Source organism: Petaurus breviceps, unplaced genomic scaffold (assembly GCF_028583685.1).
Source record: "Petaurus breviceps papuanus isolate PSGF00001 unplaced genomic scaffold, PetGlider_PUasm1.0 214, whole genome shotgun sequence".
NCBI classification, from domain to species: domain Eukaryota; kingdom Metazoa; phylum Chordata; class Mammalia; order Diprotodontia; family Petauridae; genus Petaurus; species Petaurus breviceps.
Window position 1 is genome coordinate 10,498,497 of NW_027185863.1, and position 24,332 is coordinate 10,522,828.

At 39.0% G+C, this 24,332-nt stretch overlaps 1 protein-coding gene across 1 annotated transcript in view; it reads left to right on the forward strand.

Moving 5' to 3' along the window:
* Positions 1 to 24,332, forward strand: part of ADPRHL1 (ADP-ribosylhydrolase like 1) — an 88,444-nt gene that overhangs the window by 49,742 nt on the left and 14,370 nt on the right. Inside the window, exons 6-7 of the mRNA XM_069093938.1 lie at positions 4,349 to 4,352; positions 4,985 to 5,138. Of these exons, the coding sequence (XP_068950039.1) occupies positions 4,349 to 4,352; positions 4,985 to 5,138 (158 nt within the window). The remainder of the gene's footprint in view (positions 1 to 4,348; positions 4,353 to 4,984; positions 5,139 to 24,332) is intronic.

Below are 24,332 nucleotides of genomic sequence, written 5' to 3' on the forward strand. Positions count from 1 at the left end.
GAGAGAGAGAGAGAGGAGAGAGAGAGAGAGGGAGAGAGAGAGAGAGGAGAGAGAGAAAGAGGAGAGAGAGAGGGAGAGAGAAAGAGAGAGAGAGGAGAGAGAGGGAGAGAGAAAGAGAGAGAGAGAAGAGAGAGAGAGGAGAGAGAGAGGAAAGAGAGAGAGAGGGAGAAAAAGAGAGAGAGAAAGAGAGAGAGGAAAGAGAGAGGGAGAGAGAAAGAGAGAGAGAGGGAGAGAGAAAGAGAGAGAGAGAGAGAGAGAAAGTGAGTTAGATAGCACCCTAAAAGCAAGAGCAGAGAGAAAAGGATGGTATATTACATTGTTGGTCCTCTAGAATCATGAATGGTCATTGTGTTTCTCATAGTTCTTACAGCTTTCAAAGTTGTTTTTTTACAATGCTGCTATTAATATATAAAGTAGGAGATAGGTGGTATAGTAAATAGATAACTAGGCCTGGAGTTGAGAAAACCTGAGCTCAAATTCAGCCTCAAAAACTTACTAATCATAATAATAGCTCCTACCTCCCAAGGCTGTCATGAGAATCAAATAAGAATGTTTATAAAAGTTCTCAGACCAGTGCCTACGTAGAAAGTGCATAAGAAATGCCTCTCTCCCTCCTAGTTCTGTTCATTTCATTCTTCATCAGTTTATAAAAGTCCTCAAAATTGTTCATTTTTGTAATATTGAGTATAAATTATGCAAGATAATATATTATATTAGCTAAATATATTATGTGTTGTTTTTTATTAATTGTTTCAGTTGTTTCCAATGCTCCATCACCCCCATTTTGAGGTTTTCTTGGCAAAGATATTGAACCAGTTTGCCATTTTCTTCTCCAGTTCATTTTCCAGATGAGGAAACTGAGGCAAACAGGGTTAAGTGACTTGCCCAGGGTCACACCTAGTATCTGAAACTGGTTGAACTCAGGGAGATGAATCTGACTCCAGACCCAGTGCTCTATCCACTATGCCACTTAACTGCCCCAGGATATATTATATTCCCCCCCACCATTAAAACCTGATCCTTTTTATAACTTTATCAGTCTGCCCAGATGGTCTTATGTGTAACTATAAGAGCATCCAAGACTAACAGCACCTGTGCTTAGACAGGAACGGATGGTCCCTCCAACATCTATAAAAGTCTCACAGAACATAACTTACAGTGGGATACAATTGGAACAACTAATATGTGTCCAAATAAGGGAATGACAAAGTAAACCATGGTGTTTTAACATGCTAGAACACTAAGGAACTCTTTAAAAGAATGAGAATATGGTTGCTATCCAAACATGGACATGTAGATATGAAATCATGCTAAATGGAAAATTGAGAACATGCGTGTTAGAGGGCACAGGAGGGGGAGCAGGAACTTTTCTAACAGGTTTACTCTTGATCTGGGCAGACAGGAAGACAGGAACGGAGTCATAATAAGGGGTTAAATAAGTTTACTTTATTCTAGTCGTCTCAAAGAGGTTTTTGATAATGGGAACACAACTCCTACGGGTCCCCTCAGTCTCAATGAGGGACAGTTGAAGCAAGCGTACAGATTCCCCACTTATTGACCAGTGCCCGCTTGATTTATAGAGTAAAAAACAAAAAAAGGCAATTTGCCAGCAACAGCCTGCATTAACTCATCTCTATGTCTCACTGCATAGTCACAGTGGGTATTTACCAGCTGAAATCAATGTTTACATTATCTTAAGATTATAATATGATGCACAAGCATGGTGAAGATGTTTACAAGCCATGGATCCTGGGAACTAGTATCTATGACCCTGGAAACTATTATCTAAAAAAGAATAACAAAATCCACCTTATACACACTAAAATCCACCTCACAAACAATGCAAAAATATGGGCACACTGACTACAACTACAGCAAATGTGTGTCTATCCGTAGTGTCCCAAAAGTCTTAGTGCACTTTTTTTTTTTTAAAGCAATTGGGGTTAAGTAACTTGCTCAAGGTTACACGGCTAGTTATTTCTGGGTGGGTGCTAAGTATCTGAGCCTGGATTCGATCCCAGGTCATCCCGACTCTGGGGCCGGTGCTCTTACTCGCTGTGCTACCTGGCCACCCCCTTAGTGCACTTTAAACTGCACATTCCCCAACATAAGAAGACAGTTTGGAGCAAAGTAAATAAAAATACGTCCTACCCTTTTTTCTTTCTTCTTTGTTATTGTTGGTTTCAAACACTCAGAGACACCAGTGGCAAGTGTGTTTTCTTATGCAACCCCATACTGACCTCTTCTCCCCAGTTCAAGTGGGAGAAAAAAATCAAATATATTGTGTTGGAGCAGGTGGGAATTCTTTATGAGTACTGGCTCAGAACTAAGGCAGGATTTATCAGCTGGATTGACTAGGTTGATATCTCAGCTTCTGTAGTGTCCACTATCATGCCATTACTTGACTTTAATCTCTATCTGTGTTGTGCATATGTAGGTAAGAGGTTATATTATGACCTCTGATTTTCCTTGTACAATTCAAAGATGCTCTGATTCTCTGAAGTTAGATGAATTTGTTTTACTTAATGTTTTCATCAACACAGGGTGCAATCAATATTACATCATGCTTCCCTTAGGGGAAGAAGGAAATTAAGACAGACCTCCCCTTTCACATTATGCTTTAGATATCTGGTCTATTGCCATATAACAGGCAAGGATCAGATGAAGAAGTGTGTAGCACAGGATTATAGGTAATAATAGAATAAAATTATAGCACAGAGAATCTCTAGGGCAGTTGGTGGCTCAGTGGGTAGAGCGCTGGGTTTGGAGTCAGTAAGACTTGTCTTCCTGAGCTCAAATCTGGACTCAGACACTTATTAGCTATGTGACCTTGGGCAAGTCACTTAACCCTGTTTGCCTCAGTTGTCAAATGAGTTGAAGAAGGAAATGGCAAACCACTCCAGTATCTTTGCCAAGAAAACTCCAAATTGAGTCATGAAGAGTTTGATAGAACTAATCTCCTAAACAACAACAGAGAATCTGTCTGAGACCTGGATAAGAATCCTACTTATAATATGAAGTTACAAAATACCTCATCATTGGAGGTTTTAAAACTGGTTAATAGAGGTAGGTTTTTAGGACTTTTTTTGAAAGAGGGGAGGAGAAGAGAAAGGAGGAGGAAAAAAGGTGAAAGGAGGAGTTTTATGAGGAGTTATGGCCAACCCAAGAGTTGGAAGGGGTCAGTAAATCAAAATTACTGACATTTATTTATTACTTTACAATCTGCAAGGCAATTTACATACATTTCTCATTTAAGTGTCACAATATCCCTTAGAATTATATACTATTATTAGTCAATTTTAAAGATGAGGAAAGTGAGGTTCAGACAGGCTAAATGATTTGTCCAGAACCCCACAACTAGTAAGTGTCAAGGAGCAGGAGTTAACCCCTTGTATTCCTTACTACAATTCTAACATTCTCCCCACTATGACCATTTGCCATATATCAATAAGCAGATGAAGGGAACTATGGTGAGCAGAGTGAGGGCAAATGGATGAAGTATAGGAAGGAAGATAGGACAAGGGGAAAATGTGATCAGGAAAAATGAGTCACAGAGGAATTACCTCATAAGAAAATTGAAAGAAAGGAAGCTGAGTGGTGAAAGATTTTGTTTGCCCCAGTTTCCTCATATGTCAAATGAGCTGGAGAAGGAAATGGCAAACCGTTCTAGTATCTTTGCCAAGAAAACCCTAAATGGGGTCACAAAGTGTTAGAAAGAATCTCCTAAAGAACAACAACATAGAATCAGTATTTTTATAGGAATAGAAAAAGTAGAAAATCTCAGTAGGCATGTCTTCCTAGTAATCCAGGAAAGAAATTTAGCTGGAGAACAGAAGGAGCCTGCAGCGGTTCACGTGGAGGATGACCAGAAGGAGGTGTTGACAGTAGTCAAAAGAGACGAAAAGGGAAAAGAGATATGGGAGTAAGAGGCTAAATTTGGCATGTTCCCAAATATGGCAAAAATTGCCAGATGGAATCCAAAGGAGCTTGGAGAGCCTGAAAGAAAAGTTTATTCCCAAGAAAGAAACACAATGCAGTCGCTGATTTAACTCAGCCTGATCCCACATGTCTAATATTACTCTTAGGGCAATTGCTGTGATAGGACCCACCCACTCACAGTGATTCCTTTAACAAAACACTCCACAGTTAAAGATCAAAATGTAAATGAAAATTTCCCTGGAAGAAGAAATGCACTGCCTTCAAGGTACACTAAACTGTCAAAGATTGCTAGCAGATCCTATACAGGGAATAGGTGTTGATGAGGTGAGGGCACTAGGCTTCTGAAAGTGAATAGGGTAGGGCTAGAAAAAGGGGTCTAAACATCACCTGTTTCTCAATTCTGACAAAGGACTGTACCGTGTTGTAATTCTATTTGGTAATCTACCAAGCCAAGAGGAACCCTTATCAAAGGCTTCAAGTTGGAAGATCCTTCCCACTGCATGTTAGTCTTTCCTGATACCTCCAGTGGCTAACTTTTTGTTCAGACATTTTGTGGCACCCAACTCCTCTTTAGCCCGTGGACCATACTCTCCACGGGGTGTTCTTGGCAAAGACACTGGAGTGATTTGATACCCTCTTTGATGGGTAAAAGCAAACAGAGGTTAAGTGACTTGCCCAGGGCCACAGAGCTAGTGTCTGAGGTTGGTTTTGAACTCAGGTCTTCCTGACCCGAGGCCCAGTGTTCTTTCCACTGAGCAGCCTAGCTTCCCTGCAGTGGTTAATACCTCCTCTCAAAATTTATATTTATTTATTTTGTTTATACCTGTCTGTGCACATTTGGTCGTCCTTAAGGGCAGAGACTCTCTCATCTTAGTCTATGTATTCTAGTACAGTGACTGACATCATAAATGCTTAATGTTTATTGAGTAATGGATTGACAGATCTGTTTCCTTATCTGTAAAAAATGAGGGGGAGGTAAGAACCAGTGAGCTCTCATTTCCCACCTCGCTTTGAGATTCCCTAAGGCTCTTGTTTCCTGTTTCAGGTGAGAGTGCAGCAACTGGGTCTATTGCTGGATGTATATATGGCTTGCTCTACGGCCTGAACAACGTTCCCAAAGGCTTGTACCAGGACCTGGAACACAAACAGAAGCTTGAGAACTTGGGCGAAGCACTTTACCGCATATCCACAGAAGAAAAGTAAAGCCACTTCTGCCACTTTCCCTTTCTGTAGAGACTTTCCAAGTCCTATGGGTAACCCCTTAGTTTCCACAGTGCAGGCTAAATGAGCTTTTATTTGTGTAATAATATCTGTGTGCAGTTTTCGGCTAGCAAAGAGGTCCATGCATAATTGGCCACAGGCAAGCACGACCCACAGCCCGATTTCAAGGATTTTCCAACATCCTAATTGCTATGTGAAATACATTTTTGTCCTGTGAGAATAACCTTCTTTTAAATTAGCTGATACAAACCCATTTTATTGTGGCAATCATATATAATTTGCCCCACTCGAACCTCCAAAGAAACCAATCATCTCCCGGACAACTGTGTATTTTATTTGTACTGCAAAACTAATGCTCTCTGCTCTGTTATTTCGACAAAGCTAACGTCAATGGCTATCCTCAGAAATGTCTCTTATAGATTGTAAATTTCTACCACCACTATCATTGGCTTCACCCATTTAGATTTGTATTTTTATGAATTGCACACAAGCAAATTGAATGCTCACCAAAGATTTATTGATAAAACATTGATCCCTTCTTGGTGTGATGAAGCTTTTGTATTATTGCTGGAGATGTTTCTATGACGGGGAAAAAAAATCCGTAATTTTGTGCACTCGTGATGCAGCCAAATGACAGTGTGTTTTAACATTTCCAGCCTGTGTTTTTAATCACACTAGATCTTCTAGAACAAACTCTTTCTTTAAGCAACTTCCTAAACAAACTCAGAAATAAATGGCGTTCGTGTTGCTCACAAACATCATTCTCTTTTTCCTTGGTCTGGGCTTGTCACGTGTGATGAGGTCAGCATGACAATTTGCAGGCTGGGTCTTCTGCAGCTTTTCCCCCCATTCAGGCTCACTGATCCAGAAGTGATGTCTTCCCCATGACTGAGATTTCTCTTTCTGAGAGACCCAAGAAAGAAAGCAGTTGCTCCCTCCTTAAAAATAACTGTGCTCTGGACAACTTAAAAGGAAAAAAAAAAGTAGCATCTGGTGTGAATAAAACAAGCAAAAGACAGTTTCATGTTTAACGCTGCGTCCGCTTTGGCACCATTTCCCCTCTGCAGCTTGGCTAGATACTTTCTTGTTCCTTTTATGTTCTCTGTGTATGCATCTAAAAGGCCTTGCCTCACAGAACATGGTCCACAGGACATTCCCTGGAACGGAAACCTAAAGCTGTGGTGTGTGTGTACCCCTCAGGCTGCTAGCCGCTCTCTAGCTAATACACGGCAAGAGCAGATTGTGCTGGTTAATCCCTTCATTGAGCACCCAAGGTACTCTTGGCATGATTCCTACTTCCAAATGGCTTCCAGTCTAACACCACAAGGCACTCATACATAGATATCTCTGTGTATATGATTGTGTTCTTGGGGGAAGAAGTGCCCTTTACTCCTATTTTTTTCCCCTTGGGGTTTGGTTTTGTGTCAGTAGACTAATGAAGAGAGGTACTCATTACTTATGATTGGAGAGGGTCAAAATCACCTGTGGAAATATGGGAGTCAAAAGCTGCAGCTAACTAAGCACCCTGATGTTTGAGTTCAAGCAATCGATTGTATTTTAAATCAGGGGTTCTCTTTGACCAATTTTGCGTCATGACCCTTTTGGCATCCTGGTGAAGCCTATGGACCTCTTTTCGGAATGTTTTGTTTTTTTTTGTTTTGTTTTGGTTTTTTTTTGCTTTTTTGGAGGGGGGAAAGGCAGGGCAATTGGGGTTAAGTGACTTGCCCAAGGTCACATGGCTAGTAAGTGTTAAGTGTCTGAGGTTGGATTTGAACTCATGTCCTCCTTACTCCAGGGCTAGTGCTCTATTCACTGTACCATCTAGTGCCACCCCCCCTCCAAATGTTTTTAAATGCACAAATTATATAGGGTTACAAAAGAAAACCACCTGAAATGCAGTTATAAAAGTATTTTTAAAACAACTTTGCAGACCCCAGGTTATGAATCACTGCTTGAGATAATTCAAATTCGCTGCTCTTTCTTTATCTCTCAAGTTTCTTACACCATCATTCATCATGCACAGTTTTTGAGATGAATTTCAAATGGGAAGCCAAAAATGGCTTGTGGTATATAGAGTGGGAACAGGAATTGGTGAGTTGTGTCCCTTTTCCTCTTTCAGGGAAAAGATAATGTTTGCTGAAGTCTTCAAACTATTGAACCAAAGGGGTTTTGCATTTTATTTTATTTTGCTTTTTTTTTTTGGAGGGGGGAAGGTAGGGCAATTTGGGGTTAAGTGACTTGCCCAAGGCCACACAGCTAGTTTTGTGTTAAGTGTCTGAGGTCACATTTGAACTCAGGTCCTCCTTACTCCAGGGCCAGTATTCTATTCACTGCACCATATAGCTGACCCATGAATTTCATTTTTTTTTTTTAATAATTGGAAATAATGATCCCAAATACTGGCATGGTTTTATCATCAAGAGAACTCAGGAGAAAAAGTTTTAATATTATAGATAATGACAAAAGAGAAACTAGGGTTAGTATACTGTATTTACTTTGAGTAAAAACTTAACAGCAAGGTGGTGCAGTGAATAGAGCACCAGCCCTGGAGTCAGGAGGACCTGAGTTCAAATTCGGCCTCAGACACGTGACACTTACTAGCTGTGTGACCTTGGGCAAGTCACTTAACCCCAATTGCCTTGCCTTCCCCCCCTCTAAAAAAAAATACCTTTTCCCAGGAGAAGTCTAATTAAGTAGGGTTAAATAGAAATGTCCAAGAAGCCCTATAGTATACTGAATAGAGAGCTGGCCTCAAGAAGACCTCAGTTCTGACACACATTGGCTTTTTGACCCTGGGCAGGTCCCTTAACCTCTAAGTATTCAAAGGAATCCTCTAAGATTAAAAGACCTAGACATGTTGCCTATCAGCATTCATAGAAGAAGATTCTTTCCTTGGAGTTCCATACATTCATGAAATCATATGTCCTGACTATAAATTTTGGAGAGGTTGCCAATCTTAACTGGTAAAGGAAATTCCTTACTGGGAGTTCCTTACTCTATGAACTCACAGGTCTGGGCCAAAAAAGAGAGAGAGAGAGAAACACATTCTAGATTTATAAAATGTATTTTTGCTCAGGATTTGAAAATGATATATTTGCTCATTGGGTGCTAAATAGAGTTTTTCTTCATTAAATTAAGTGATGTAAAGATAGGCCTTAAACAAATGGAGATCAGCTGAATTAAAATTACCATTAGCAATTGACTTTCAATTTTAAGAAACTGCTCCTGCTGAAGTCTCTGAATCTTGAACTTAATAGTTCATGTGGACCAGAAAAGTTTATTTTTAAACTTTTAAAAATATTTTTTATTTTTTAATTTTAAAAGTTTAATTTTAAACTGAATGTGAAAAAGGCCTTTTCGATTTCCTTATCCCATAATAATGTGGGCAGTGGGAGGAACCCTGGATTGGGAGGTGAAGGATTTGAACTCAAATCTCAGCTCTTCTACTTATTCCTTTTGTGATTTTGGACAAGTCACCTCCCTTCCTTTGGCCTCCATCTTCTCTCTAAAGTGATGGGGTTGGATAAGACCAGTGGTTCTCAGACTTTTTGGTCTCAGTTTATATTCTGAAAAATTATACTCTTTATACTTGGAAAAAAAGAGCTTTTTCTTATGTGAGTTATATCTACCAATAATGATCATATTTGAAATTAAAACTGCTTAGTATTATTATGAAAATAGTTTGCATTTAATGGACCCTCTGAAAGGGGTCCCTAGGCTACACTTTAAGACCCCTCTAAGGGACTTTCCATCTCCCAATCCTATGAAATGCAGAATTAGAACAAACAATACAAAGGGTAAAAGGACATTTGAAAAAGGAAGATGGACTTCAGTATAATATTCTAAAATGTTAGCAGTTATCCAGAGTCTCCTCATCATAATAATATTAATATGTAGTATTTTTAAAGTACCTAATATGTGCCGGTCACTGTGCTAAGCACTTTATAAATATTATCTTATTTGATCCTCACAACAACCCTGGGAAGCAGTTGCTATTATTATTATCTTCATTTTACAGTTGTGGAAACTGAGGCAGACAGAGGTTAAGTGACTTGTCTAAGGTCACACAAGCTAGTAAGTGTCTGAGACCAGATTTGAACTCAGGTCTTCCTGACTCCAGGTCCAATGTGCTATCTACTGTACCATCTATCTGTCTCAAGAGCATTCTTGTAAAACCCCCAAACTCCTGTTTTTGCTTTAATGTGCTAATTTCTCTAGCTATCCTCCATGACGATTCCATTAATGACATAGTAACATGACATAAGGCTCTCCACCAAGAATGTCAAAGTGGGGGACGGCCCGGTAGCACAGCGAGTAAGAGCACCGGCTCCAGTGTCAGAACGACCTGGAGATCAAATCCCGGGCTCAGACACTTAGCACCCACCCAGAAACACCTGGCCGTGTAACCTTGAGCAAGTTACTTAACCCTGATTGCTTAAAAAAAAAAAAAAAGAATGTCAAAGTGCTAAAATTAGTTATGAATGAACTCACCACACCAGAACACCTTATGTTGCTGTGGTTTCTTACAGTTGAGAAATAAGAGAAATTCAGGGACCTGTCTAAAACTATAAGGTTTGTCACTGAAAAACCAAGGTTGCCACTTAAGGTACCTGGCCTCTTCTCCCACTTCCAATAACAAGAAATGTTGCGTTCAGAGTTTAATTTCATAGTGGAATAGGAAATGAGGATATGAATGCTAAAGTTGCATGTTAAGGTAAACTGAGAAACAGTTAACTGTGACAATTGACAAGGTGGACATAGATAGGGGAACTTCACCCCCTGCCGTGATCCTACGATGAGAGGATTAAGGTTTTAGAAATAACATGGTGTCACTCATGCAAAAAAAGTTGCTTCCAGTTCTCCTGGACCAGTGATTCCATGTTATCTTTTTTTTTTTTAAAGCAATGAGGGTTAAGTAACTTGCTCAAGGTTACACGACCAGTTATTTCTGGGTGTAGTGCTAAGTATCTGAGCCTGGATTCGATCCCCAGGTCATCCCGACACTGGAGCTGGTGCTCTTACTCGCTGTGCTGCCTGGCCTCCCCTTCCATGCTATCTTTGCTATCTCCCACAGTTTTCCATGCAAATTTTCCCTTGGAGGCAAAATTTCAAAGTCACTTCTATAGTATTTGTATTGTGTCTGTAATTTTATAGTATTATTTTTGTGTTATGATATTTTTTGGAGAATGTGGACATCAGCTTGCAAATTTATTAAATTTCCCTATCCTTGGGAAAATTTAAATTTAAATTATATACAAATTTTTAAAAATACTTTCCATTTAATTCAAACCAGAAAATAATTAAGCACTTTCTATGTACAAAACATTGCATTAGATTCTGAGGGAAATGCAGTTCAGATAAGACTTGGTTCCTACACCTCATAGAGATACACAATTGAGGAGAGTTATAAGTCATGTGCAAATAATTATGGTACATTTACATTATAAATGCATTAGAGGAATGCAAAATAATGTATATGAGACTAGAGGGAGAAAAGATAATTACTGCTTGATGAAAGATAACAGAAGTTTTTATTAGAAAGGGTAGCATTTGAAATAGTTTTTAAAGGATGGATGAGAACTAAACAGGTAAAAAGAATACAAGAGAAAGTCCAAGTTTTCATATCTGCAACATCTCTATGAAATATTTCAGGCTGAAATGATCATCCCTGAGATGCAGCAGCTAGATTTAGCAGATGGAAATCCCTGAGATGCAGCAGCCAGATTTAGAGGATAGAAGGCTATTGGCCTTGGAGTCGGAAAGACTAGAGTTTTAAGCCCCCTTCAGATACACATTAACTGGGTTACCATTGAGAAATCACTTGACCTCATAGAGGCACAGGCAGCTCTCTAAGATGTCAAATTATTAATTACTATATTATATCTATAATATAAGTTTATATTTATAAATTGAATATAATAAATATATTGATATTTGATTTATATTATAATGATACAAATTATTAATTAGTTGCCCATCTGCATCTGTGGAGAGTTTCCTACATACATAAATTAACAGATCTGGACCACCCCTCCATCCAAAAAAAATTTACATAGATATAGATGTGTATGTATATATGTATATCTATACACGTGTGTGTACATGTTTCATCCCTGCTTTACAAATGAAAAAACTGAGACCTAGGAAGGTTTGAAACACCACCATTTGTGCAATCAGAGTGAGACTGAATCACATCCTAGCTGAATGGTCTTGGATAAGTCAGTAATTTCTTATGCCTCTGTTATCTATAAAATGGGAGAAATAAATAGCCCAACTAAGATCATATAAAGAAAAAGCTATACTAGAATTTAGGTCTATTGGCTGGGGGGCTAGCACTAATCTCTTTGGATTTCGAGCCATCATTTGTTTTTCACCATAGCCCAGAAATGCTCCCTGCTAGCTGTCCCTTGGGGACAGTTAGGTAGTATAGTGGATACAGTACTGGACCCAGAATCAGGAAGACCTGAGTTTAAATCTGACCTCAGATACTTTACTGGCTGTGTGACCCTGGGTAAGTCCCTGTTTGCTTCAGTTTCCTCATCTGTAAAATGAGCTGGAAAAGGAAATGGCAAAGTACTCCAGTATCTTTGTCAAAAACAAATAAACAAACAAAAAAAACCCAAACCCAAATGGGGTCAAAAAAGAATTGGAAGAAGAGAGGGGGAAAATGCTTTTGAGTTTTTAAATAAAACAACAAAGGTAGGGACAGCTATGTGGCACAGTGAACAGAGCACTGGCCCTGGAGTCAGAAGGAATTGAGTTCAAATCTGACTTCAGACACTTGACACTTAACTAGCTGTGTGACCTTGGGCAAGTCACTTAACTCCAATTGCCTTGCCTTCCCCCCTCAAAAGGAAAAAACAATAACAAAGGTGAAGAGAATGGAAAATTCCAAAATTAACTCTAAACCTAAATTTTTAGTTCTGAAAAAATTCCAAAATTAAATCTAGTCATTAAAGCTAGAAAAAGCACAGTGCTATCTATAGAATAGATTTTCAAACTATAGTATATTGTTGAATAAATGGAAACATTTTACATAGTAGATTATAAATATTCTCTCTAATTTATAAACATTGATGTGTTCTTTGCAATCAAGAACTAAAGAAATAAATACATATACCCAACATGCAATAGGAAAATTAATGAATATAGGAAATATGACTTAAAACAATAGAGCACCAGCCCTGAAATCAGGAGGACCTGAGTTCAAATTTGAACTCAGTCACTTGACACACTTACTAGTTGCATGACCTTGGGCAAGTCACTTAACCCCAATTGCCTTCCCCCAAAAAAAACAAAACAAAAACTTAGAATAAAAATTTTTATTAATTATATTCATGGGGGCCTAATAGGAGAGCTCTTCTAAAAGCTCAGGACAGCAGGTGATGTAGGCGAGGCAAGGCGATAAGCATTTATTAAATGCTTACTGTATGCCAGACACTATGTCAAGCATTGGGGATACAAATATAAGAAAATTAGAAAGACAGGAGGTTACATTCCAATGGGGAAAGACAACACATGAAGGGAATAGGAAAAAAGGGGGAGGGGGCCTATCCCCAAAATGGAGGGCCCAAAAGGAACTTACCAATGAGAGAAGGGGGCAGGCGTGGCAGAGGAATATTGCAGATGGAAAGGTTCCAGACACTGAGAGAAATTCCAGATTGAGAGAACAAATCATGGTGGCAAAGTCCCTAGAGTCAGGATCACAGCTGTTACCATGCCCTGTCGCTGTTGCAATTTCTCATAGTCATCACTCTAGTTATTTAAACTTTATGAAAGTAGAAAAGGGGCCTTCGTGAGATTGAATGGGCCTATAGGGGTGCCTCATGGAGCATGGCCAAAATTACCCTTTAGGAATACTGTTACATAGCCAGTCAAAGGTACTGACTATTCATGATGATTTCTGTCCAAATCATCCATCTGTTCTCCCTTCTTCTTCTTCTTTTTTTTTTTTTTTTTTGCTTTTTGGAGGGCATTGGGGTCAAGTGACTTGCCCAAAGTCACACAGCTAGTAATTGTGTCAAGTGTCTGAGGCTGGATTTGAACTCAGGTCCTCCTGACTCCAGGGCCAGTGCTCTATTTGCTGTGCCACCTCACTGCCCCCTGTTCTCCCTTATTAGCAAAACTGTGTTTCTGTTTTTGTTGTTTTAGAAAGATGGCTAGAACACAACGTTGTCAGCTGGGAGACAGAAACTATTATTTTTACTTCTGCTATTGTATAGAGAGATGTTTATCGCCAAGAAGGAGAGCCATAACTGGGGTGATGCAATCAGCACTTTTTCTCAAGGTGGTAAAATTTAGAGGACCCTAAAAGCCTTTATATCAACCTAGAAATACCTGATCTTAGTACCATGTTATTTTTAAAATAATATCTTATTTTTCCCCAATTATATGTAAAAATAATTTTTAATATTTTTTTTAAATTTTGAGTTCTGAATTCTCTCCCTCCCTCCCATTCTACTCCCCTCCTCCCTCCCTGAGATGATAAGCAATCTGATATATGTTGTACCTGTTAGCAAGTAGTTATTAAGAATAATTAATTAGCTCAGCGAGTAAGAGCACTGACTCCAGTGTCGTGATGACCTGGATCAAATCCGGGCTCAGATACTCAGCACCACACCCAGAAATAACTGGCTGTGTAACCTTGAGCAAGTTACTTAACCCCAATTGCTTTAAAAAAAAAGAATAATTAATTAGGGGTGGCTAGGTAGTACAGTGAATAGAGCACTGGCCCTGGAGTCAGGAGGACCTGAGTTCCAATCTGGCCTCAGACACTTAACACAAAAACTAATCGTGTGACCTTGGGCAAGTCACTTAACCCCAATTGCCCTACCTTCCCCCCTCCAAAAAGAAAAAAAAAGGATAATTAATAAAATAAGAAGCTACAGAATCCTTTCTCCCCCAGTGGGAATTCCATTCCAGTTGATCTCAGCTCTGCTTGTGTCCACCCACTGAGGTGATGTACTAATGTTCTTCTTCCTCCCACCCCTCGACACATCCACACCCCCTTGATGCTCAATTGACTTTGTTTTAAAAAGTAAACTTGGTGACATACTTTGTGACCTGAGTGCACAAATTGTTAGTCAATGACTTTGTAAATTTTTCATGCCTCGATTTCTCCATTGGTCAAAATGGACACCTATAATGACCTCTTTCAGAGAGGTGGTGAAATGATTCACGAAGGCTAAAAAAACACTGTTTCCAGGCACGGCCATGACAACAAAGCCTTCTGTTACAATATTCTAAAGTTATCCTCCCAAAATAATCTAGCTACTCTTGCGATGACTTCTGCTCTTCCTGACAAGAGAAGGATCACGTGATATCTCTACCACTAATACAGGAAAAGGGTTTAGGGAGCATCTGAACACACAACATTCACTATAAATCACCAGGCTTCTGAGGATCACTTTTCAAAGTAAACACACAGTGCTTTAATCAGTTTATGCGTCATACTGAACTATATGTCCTATCTGGAAGCCACAGACCATCCTTTTAATTACCCTAAATGTCATTCAATTACCCTAAACTGGAGCTGGTAAAGTGTTTTTAGGAGAACAAGTTCACTTTAGGAGAACTCCTAAAGTGTTTTAGGAGAAAGTTACTGATTAGTTTTCAAAATATCTAGGTGAAGTTGTTACTAAGCATTAGGTGAGAGCAGGCACCATCTCTGAACAGATTTCCTTATCAATATGATTTCTGCCATTCCAACTGTGTTCCCTTTAGACTCTACAATCTATATAACTGGGGTTCTTAACCTTTTTTATGGCACAGATCAGCTTGGCAGTCAGGTAAAGTCTCTGGATCTTTTCTCAAAATAAAGTTTGTAAATGCATAAAATAAAATATGTAGGGTTACAAAAGAAACCAATGATCTTGAAAAAAGTTATCCAAAAATGTTATTTTGTTTTAGTTCATGAATCCCAGGTTAAGACTCATTGAGTATAAAGTCTAGGTCTGATTAATTAAAGATCATCATCTCTATTTCTGAGCAGTTTTTAGATCAAAAGAAGCAACATTGAATCAAGAAAGACCTAAGACACATATTGGCAATGTGACCCTGACCCTGAGCAAGTCACTTAACTTCTTACAAGGCAACTCTCTAAGACCATAAATTACAATGGAGGCATCCACCTGCATTGGTAGAGGGAGTTTCCTCCTTCATTTTATTTATTTAATAGAAGTTGCTAAAATCAATGAAATCACAGGTCCAGTCCCTATCCCTATTTAACACATGTCTTTATTTTTCTCATTTTTGAACCTGCTAATTATTTTTTTTAAAGAATTTTTGTTGTTGTTTAGTTGTTTCAGCCATTTCCAACTCTTTATGACCCCATTTGGGGTTTTCTTGGCCAAAATACTGGAGTAGTTTTCTATTTCCTTCTGTAGCTCATTTTACAGATGAGGAAACTGAGGCAAGCAGGGTTAAGTGACTTGCCCAGGGTCACATAGCCAGTGTCTGAGTCTGGATTTGAATTATTGTCTAATTATCGTCTTCTAATTAAAAAGACAATCTATAAGTGCCACCCCCAAAGTGTACATAAACATAACTAATAAAGACTACCTCTGGGTGGCAAGCAGTCCATATCTCCTGAGTTTCATTTAAAATCTCTGCCAATGATACTGCCTGACAGCTGTGCTCTGCCCACTAAGGGACTCTCAGCAATCCTCTTAGAGATCACCATTTTCTGGGAAGTTTATGTATTCAGTAATAGCCTTTTACTCAGGTGAATATCTTCTTACTTAAAGTCTCAGTCCCAGAGTTAACAAATTTTTAAATTCTCAGAAAGGAACCTTGAATTTGGCTGTATTCTTGGCTACAGTCATACAATAAACTTGTGAAGTCTGGTAGCTAGGAGGCATTAAACAACTATGGAAGTTTGACTATGCACTCAATGGACCCCTCACCCTCCCTTTTTTCCTTTGAGAAGTTCATTCAATCTTAAATATCTGCCTTTTGCAATTGTGGTAAAGTGGGATATACACAGGTGCTGGAGGGAGAGAACATGGATTTAATGCTTGCCTCTGATGTTTATTATACATATGACCTTGGGCAAGTCACTTAACTTCTAAAATGAAGTGGTTCGGGCAGCTAGTTGGTGCAATGAATAGAGCACCGGCCCTGGAGTCAGGAGGACCTGAGTTCAAATCTGACCTCAGACATTTAATACTTACAAGTCATGTGACCTCGGGCAAGTCACTTAACCGCAATCGCCCTGCCTTCTTCCCTCCAAAAAGCAAAAAATAAAATAAAATAAAATGAAGTGGTTGAACTAGATAGCTCCTTCCAGCTCTAGATATGATCCTATAATATTTCTGAGAGAGACAGAGACAGAAACAGAGAGACAGGGAGACACAGAGAGAATGACATATAAAGAAGTGGAAGGGAGTAAGAGGGAGAAAGAGAGAAAGGTTCAAGTATTTTTCACTTGTCAAAGAATCATCGTGGTTTTTTTTCCTACCATAAAGCTACCTTGTCTTAAGTCTTTTTCTCCTCATACTTAATAATAGCAGTAATAGCATACATAGCATACACAGTTAATTAAGCACCTATGTAACAGGCACAATGATACAAAGATAAGAAGACAAAAAATGACAATTATAAGATCCCTGAGAAGATTAGGAAAGATTCTTAGCCAGTTTTCCTCAGGACAAAAAAAAAATTCCTCTTTTGTTTTGGAAAAAATCAGTGTTTCCTATAGAATGAAAAAGACACTTGGACCACGTCCAATCCTGCCCCTGCCATTCACAAGCTGTTTGACCTCAAATAACTCATTTAATGTTTCTCTGCTCCTTAGTTTCCTTATTTGTAAAATGATGAGACTAAACTAGATTATTTCTAGGTGTCCTTCCAACTTTAAAATTTCATGGATGATGTGACAGTAGATAGTTTCACACCAGAAACTGGGGCTCCTTAGCCTTCTGTTGATTTTAAGGAAATTATTTTGCCTTCTCCTTTCTAATTTTCTTCATATATAAAAAGGGGAAAAAAATCTGTTATCCGATTTTTTTTATGGCCTAGGCCTATGGTTTTACTAGTGTAGGGAATTCCTGGTAAAAGGGGCAAGACTTTATAAAGTGCTGAAACCATCACAGGAAATGTTTGATACAAGGTTAGTTACCATAGGTGAGGAAAAAAAAAAAGCAAACAAAGATTTTAAATCTAAAGTTTTTATACTAGTAATTTAGAAAATGTGGAATTGGAGGTGTTAACACTAAAAAAAAAAAAGATGCTTTTTAAACCTGGACTTTGAGGTAGATTTGGTATTTTTGCTTATTGTTTAGAAGAACATTTAAGGTATCAGGTTTCACTCTTAAAAGCACTAGTAGCAATTTTCCAAGGAGTAAACACCCCAGTTGATCTAAGCCTAGAACTAAATGTGGACTATTTTAGCCCATCATCAAATGAGCCCACCAGCAAAAAAATAGAAAGTGAAAAAAAAGTCATTTAGCTCAATGTCTTAGCTGAAGTCCAAGAAGTATGCCTTGAGTGACTCTCAAATGTTCCACTGGGGCAATAAGACAGATTCCACCTTATACATAGATGGAGAGAAGGTTGCCTCCAAGAAAGAAATGGTCAGGGCAAGATCGTCTGTCCAGAGATGTCTCCTCTGTTTGCCACAGTAGGGAAAATACCTCATTAGCCAGTCATTTGTTCAATCCTTGAAGGCTTTTTGACCACTTCTCCTCCTTACTCCATTAAAATACAAATACCTTTGGCAAACAAAGCGGCTCAAGTTTTTGGGCTGCAGCTGAGAGCAAAGGTCTTCATAAAAAGAAAGATTGGAGTGGAAAAAAGACAGTGAAAGAAACTTTCCTTTCCTTTCAAATTACCAAGAGTCAGTTTCACAACTGGGGCTTCCCACATACACAAATCCCTTCCTCCTTTAAACTTCCCTGTCCATGTTTTATCTTCTTGCATCTTGAGATGGCATTTTGGTACTCTCAAGACAATCTGATAAGCTAATTCCTAGAAAATATTTGTTCCCATCACATCCAGATTTTAGTGATGGGGAGTGGGTTAGTGGTGACCTTCTCAAAGATAATTCTCCTATCTCTGTTCTCCAACCCATCAGTGACCCTAAAAGCAGGGATGCCAAGCTAGGGAGAGATGCACCTGTAGCTCTATGAGAGGGCAGTAGTCCCATCTGCCCCCACCGCCTTCTCATAGGACTTCAGGGATCTAAACTTTTGGTGCTGAAGTTTATATGTCACCATATTTTGGATTCGATTACTTTTTAAGATTAATTTTTAAAAAACAAATTCAATAAGTCTTATTTAGGAATTTAAAGTAAAATTATAGCCCACAGTCAAAAAAAAAAAAAAAAGGAAATCTCCCAAAGGTCAATAATAGTTTATGACTCAGAGCAAAATGAGAACTCTTAAGTGTTTCTTGTAGATAAGGAGACTCTAGCTTTGTGGGTTAGGTGGAGAGGAAAGAGGCAAAATACAACTAGCAGAACATAAAAATTGTTTATCAATTGCTGGGCAGTAGCGACCACACTTGTAGAATCTACTACCTGTGAAGGTGAAATTGATGGATCTCTTGAACTCTAGAATTCTGAGCTACAGTAGGTCTAAAGTCCATTTAGTGTCTAGTACCCATCCAGTAAGCCCAACACCAATATGGGAAGTCCCCAGAAGCAGGGGTGCCACCAGGCTGCCTAAGGAGGAAAGGTCAAAGTAAGAAATGGAACAGGTCAAAGCTTCTGTGACAATCCGCAGCTCAACAGCAGTATGGTGAGTGGTCACTACACTTCTGGTCTAGGCAAGGTTGACCAGAGATAGTCTTTGGTGATACAGCCAGGTCCAGTCTCCAAAAAAATTTTTTAATTACTTACCAGTTCATGGCATTGATCAAGAAACTCATTTAAGTTGCACATCAGCTTATAGATACTGGAAAATGTAGACACTGACATTTTAATGGATTATTTGAGGAAGTGTACAAGTCAGTAGAAACCAATACAGTCTCTCTTCAGTATAAACAATAACAGGAAAAAAGTGGATTATTTTCTAGCTTTATAATTTCCCCCCACAAAAGGCCTGGAAAGTGATGGAAAAAATGTTAATAATGCAGATTAAACTGAAAATTGTGTCCTTCATACATTTTTTCCCTGAGAGTTGGCTGTTAAACATTTACCAGCACACCCTCCTGCTTCCAACTCTAAGCCTGTGATCCTATGGTCCTTTTCAATGCTTCTTCTCTGGAAAAGATACTTATAAATAGTTAAAAGGATAAAAGAGCTACTGAGGTTGAGACCTTGATATTCCACAAACTGTTTAATTCTCTTCTATTGGAAGTTGATTGAATAATAAAAATTGCTTATATTTATGCAGTACCTCAAAGTTCATCAGAATCTATTCTCACAACTACCCTGTGAGACAGGTAGCATATATTTTTTATTCTCATTATGCTGATGAGAAAACGGAATCTCAAAGAGATCAAATCAGAGCTAGAACTCTAAACCAGGTCTTCAAGACAGATATACAAGATCATATATACAAGATTAAATAAAAAAGTGGCATCCTGCATCAATACTAGAGATTCTTTGGTTTTTTGTGGACACTGTTTTATTTTGACCAGAGAAAGGTCCGTGGTGCACATTTCTGTGGTGTCCTTATGTTTTCCAATGCCTTGACCTTACCTGCCAGTTGAATATATGCTCACAACTAAATCTGGATAGTTTAGCACAACTACTGTTATCTTGGCCACTTAAAGGAAGTATATTCCATTCCTGTTCTCTCGAGAGCAGAAAGAGCATGTCTGATGCAGGTGAGCGGCAACTCTTCCACGTTCCTAAGAAAGAGCATGAACGGGCTCAAGTTAGATTCCAAATCTCTACCCAGCCCTGATTCAGCAAGTTAGTGATTTTCGAATGGGTTTTACCATATGGAGAAAAGGGATGATGAACAAGAACGAAAAGTAAGGAACTCTTTAGACTCCTGAGAATAAAGCCTTTAGGGAAAGACGATATGAACTAAAATGATACATGAGGAAGACTAAGAAGCCTTTATTTCTTTTGGCGTGGAAGGTGATGACTAGGTTTTTAAAAAATAAATTTGATACTTTATTTTTCTCCAACTGCATGCAAAAAACAATTTTGACATTCTTTTTTTTTTTTCAAATTTTGAATTCTAAATTCTCTGTCTCCCTCCCCTCCCAACTTCACTGAGAAGGCAGGGAATTTGACATGGATTATATATGTGTGTGACTAGTTTTTGTGTAGCCTCATTAAGCATCTATTGGTCACCTATGACATTTTGAGCACAGTATTGTACAATAGGCATAGGAAGAGGGAAGAGGGCAAGGCGGAAGAGCAGAAGAGGGAACAAAAAAACCAAGCTTATGATGCAGGAGTTTGGGGGATTGGGTAGGATTGTTGTGCAGGTCAAAATAAAGGAAAAACTTCCTGAGGGTTAGAGTCATTAAACACAGATGGTCTATTGGAAGATATGGAGAACTCCCCCCTTATATTGATCCAGGGACTTTATCCTACCTTTCTGCAAATACATCATGCTGCTACTTCATGTGTGAGATCACCTTGGCAAAACTTCAGCTGCCTTGAGTGAACACCATAGCTCTGGCCGCATGTGCTATTACTGTCCTGTCAAGCTTGATTAAAAAGCATTCTGACCTTCTCAGTGGGCAAAAAAATGTTTTGTTTAAAGGGGGAGGGCTGGGACAATATAATTCTGAAATAATTCCAAAATTATTTAAAACCATGGGACCCATGTACTGTTGAAATGTCACCAAATTAAATTCATCAAAACTATTTATTAAGCACTTACCAAGTAAAATGGATCTCAGAGCCAATGAACAGTATCACTTATTTACTTACTTTCATCCTATTGAAGTGATGAACACTAAATTGTTTATATGATAGCACTGGCTTGTTTCAACTATAACTTTCTTTTTAAAAAATTTAATTAGAATAGAAATCCATTATAACATAACCCAATGTTACAAAAATTTAGATTTTTGTTGTTCAGTCGTTTTCAGTTGTCTAACCCTATTTGGAGTTTTCTTGGCAAAGATACTAGAGTGGTTTGACATTTCCTTCCCTATCTCATTTTATAGATGAGGAACTGAGGCAAACAAGGTTAAGTGACTTGCCCAAGATCACACATCTAGTAAGTGTCTAAGGCCAGATTTGAATTAAGGATGATGAGTTTTCCTGACTACAGTCCTGGCACTCTATCCACCATCTTAATTCATGAAACTACATGAAGAAAGACCCTTTCAGAGCATGCTCAGTCACCATTCCTGATGGCCATCCCAGAGCCCCACAGCTTCCCACATGGTCATCTGGAACAGTGACTAAGTAGGCTCCAGAAGGATGAGGAGGAAGGGCACTGATCATCAATTTGCTAAGATGCCCAAAATATGTCAGCTCTGCAGACTGTCAGGCTGGTTGTTTCAGTTACCTCAATGATTCACCTTGAAAAGTCCTTCCTGAAAGTGACTGAAATAACTGGATCAGCAAATGCACGGAGGTTCACAATTCACAAGGAGAGGGGGCATCCACCACTCAGCAGAAGAGTGACAACTTAGGGGGCTCCCAGGACATGCTGAGTGTGCCTTTCCACCTCATTCTATGCAGCTCAGGGCAAGACTATTCTGTTTTTCCATCTGTGAAATAGAAAGTGCCTGCCTCTATTAGGCCTTTTTGCCAATATAATCATTTATCCATCAAATGCACTGGGTGGGAAGTTGGAAAATATTGTCCCCGTTGTACCCATGGACAACTGTGTGAGGTTGAATGACTCTCTGGGTTTCCAATTTCCTCATTTAGGAAATGAGTGGTTTGAACTAGAACTACCTTTTACCCCTAAACTTCTATGATATAAGGTCTATGATTAGCCTGACATTCACTCATTTTATGATGGCTGATTCAGAAGTCAATTCAACTATCTTAACAGCTGGGCCTATTCATCATTTGGACATGTTTATAGTTAGGTTGCAGTTAATATGCGATGAGCTAGAAATATATATATCCTATAGAGAATTAGATTTTCCAAGGGAAATTTTTTTTAAAAAGGTCAGGAAGTTTATGGTGATAACAATAACAATGTTACTGTAGCCCTGATTATCCCAAGCTCTGCATGAAACTATCCATCATCATATCATTCATGAAATTTTATAGTAATTTCAACACTTACTAAGTAGTTCCAGAGTAGACAGAGTAGTTAATTAGTCCTTATAATCAAAATCTTCCCTAGAATGGTGGAAGCAAGGTGATCTCCCTGGGATCCAAATTTTTCCCTCCTCTCTCCCCTCTTCAGCTAGTAGAGTAGGAGATGGATCTAACAGTCTATGGTTTTAAAACTAAAAAAAGACAGGAGGTTCACATATAGCACTTGATCAGACCATACATCTTTCCTCTCCTTTTCCTGTCTTTATCACCAAGGCAAAGCAGGAAGGACTTTTTTCCACAGGGACTTTCAAAGATATGTCTCAGACTTTATAACTTCTTTCTCAAAGTCAGCTTCTGACTTTGCAGACTTTTCCCATACAAAAATTGCGTGGGGTTAAGGGAAAGTAGGAAGTAGAATGTGATTTAGCCCTTTTGATTTGAAGCAGTTAGGTGGTACAATAATTTTTTTTTTTAAAGCAATTGGTGTTAAGTAACTTGCTCAAGGTTACACGGCCAGTTATTTCTGGGTGTGGTGCTAAGTATCTGAGCCTGGATTCAATCCCAGGTTATCCTGACTCTGGGGCCAGTGCTCTTACTCGCTGAGCCACCTGGCCGCTCCTAAGCAATTGAGGTTAAGTAACTTGCTCAAGGTTACACGGCCAGGTGTTTCTGGGTGGGTGCTAAGTGTCTGAGCCTGGATTCAATCCCAGGTTATTCTGACTCTGGGGCCGGTGCTCTTACTTACTGTGCTACCTGGCCACCCCTAGGTGGTACAACAGATAGAGTGCTGGGCATGCAGTCAAAAAGACCTGAGTTCAAATTCTGACCTCAGAGAGTTATTGGTTATGTGACTCTGGTCAAGTCATTTAATGTCTTTGCCTCAGTTTCCTCAACTGTAAAATAGTTAATAACATAATCATAATAATAATAATAGCCTTTCAGGCTTGTGAAGATCACAGTGCTTGGAACATAATAGATGCTATCATTCAGTTGTGTCCAATTCTCTTTGACTTTATTTGGGGTTTTCTTGACAAAGATACTGGAGTGGTTTGCCATTTCCTTCTCCAGCTCACTTTACAGATGAAGAAACTGAGGCAAATAGGGTTAAGTGACTTGCCCATAGTCACACAGCTAGTAAGTGCTAAGTGTCTGAGGTCAGATTTGAGCTCATGTTTTCTTGACTCCAGGCCCAATGCTCTATCCACTACATCACCTAGCTGCTCCTAATAGATGCTATGTAAATGCTTGTTCTCTTCCTTTCCTCCCTCCTTCCTTCCCTCCCTCCCTTCCAGATCCTTCTTATCACCCTATTAGGAGACTGTCTTGCTCACAATTCTTCTGAAAGTGAGATTTATTTAAGTCAAAAAAGATCTTGTAGTACTCCATTCCAGGATTAGAATGTGACTTCACTCTGCGACAGGACGTCCAATACAAAATGAGTCTCTATTAGATTTGCATTGCACTTACTTTTAGGCCCCTATTAAAAGGGGAATGTAATACCATTCTTGGTTTAGTGGGGATCATAGTCTTGTATAATACAGTCTATGACACAGGGACCACAGACAGATTAACACAGAACATTATAGAATGTGTAAAATGACAGTGTCTTTGTCAAGAAACCCTAAATGGGATCATGAATAGTCAGGCATGACTGAAAAACAACTGAGCAACAGAAAACTAGCTTAGAAAAGTCTGGGGAATGACACTCCATCCCAAGTCTTCAAATCCTTTAAGAAGATTGTCAAGGCTTCTGGGTGACTCAGTGAATAGAGCACTGGCCCTGGAGTCAGGAGGACCTGAGTTCAAATCCGGTCTCAGACACTTAACACTTACTAGCTGTGTGACCTTGGGCAAGTCACTTAACCACAATTGCCTTGCATTCCCCCTTCAAAAAACAAAAGGCAAAAAGCAACAACAAAAAAAGAAGACAGTCATTCAGGAGAGTGATTAGATTTGTTTTCCTCCAACTTCAGTTCAGTTTTCCTGACTCCAGGCCCACTGTGCCACCTGGTCACCCCTTCTGAGCTAGACGTCCACAGTT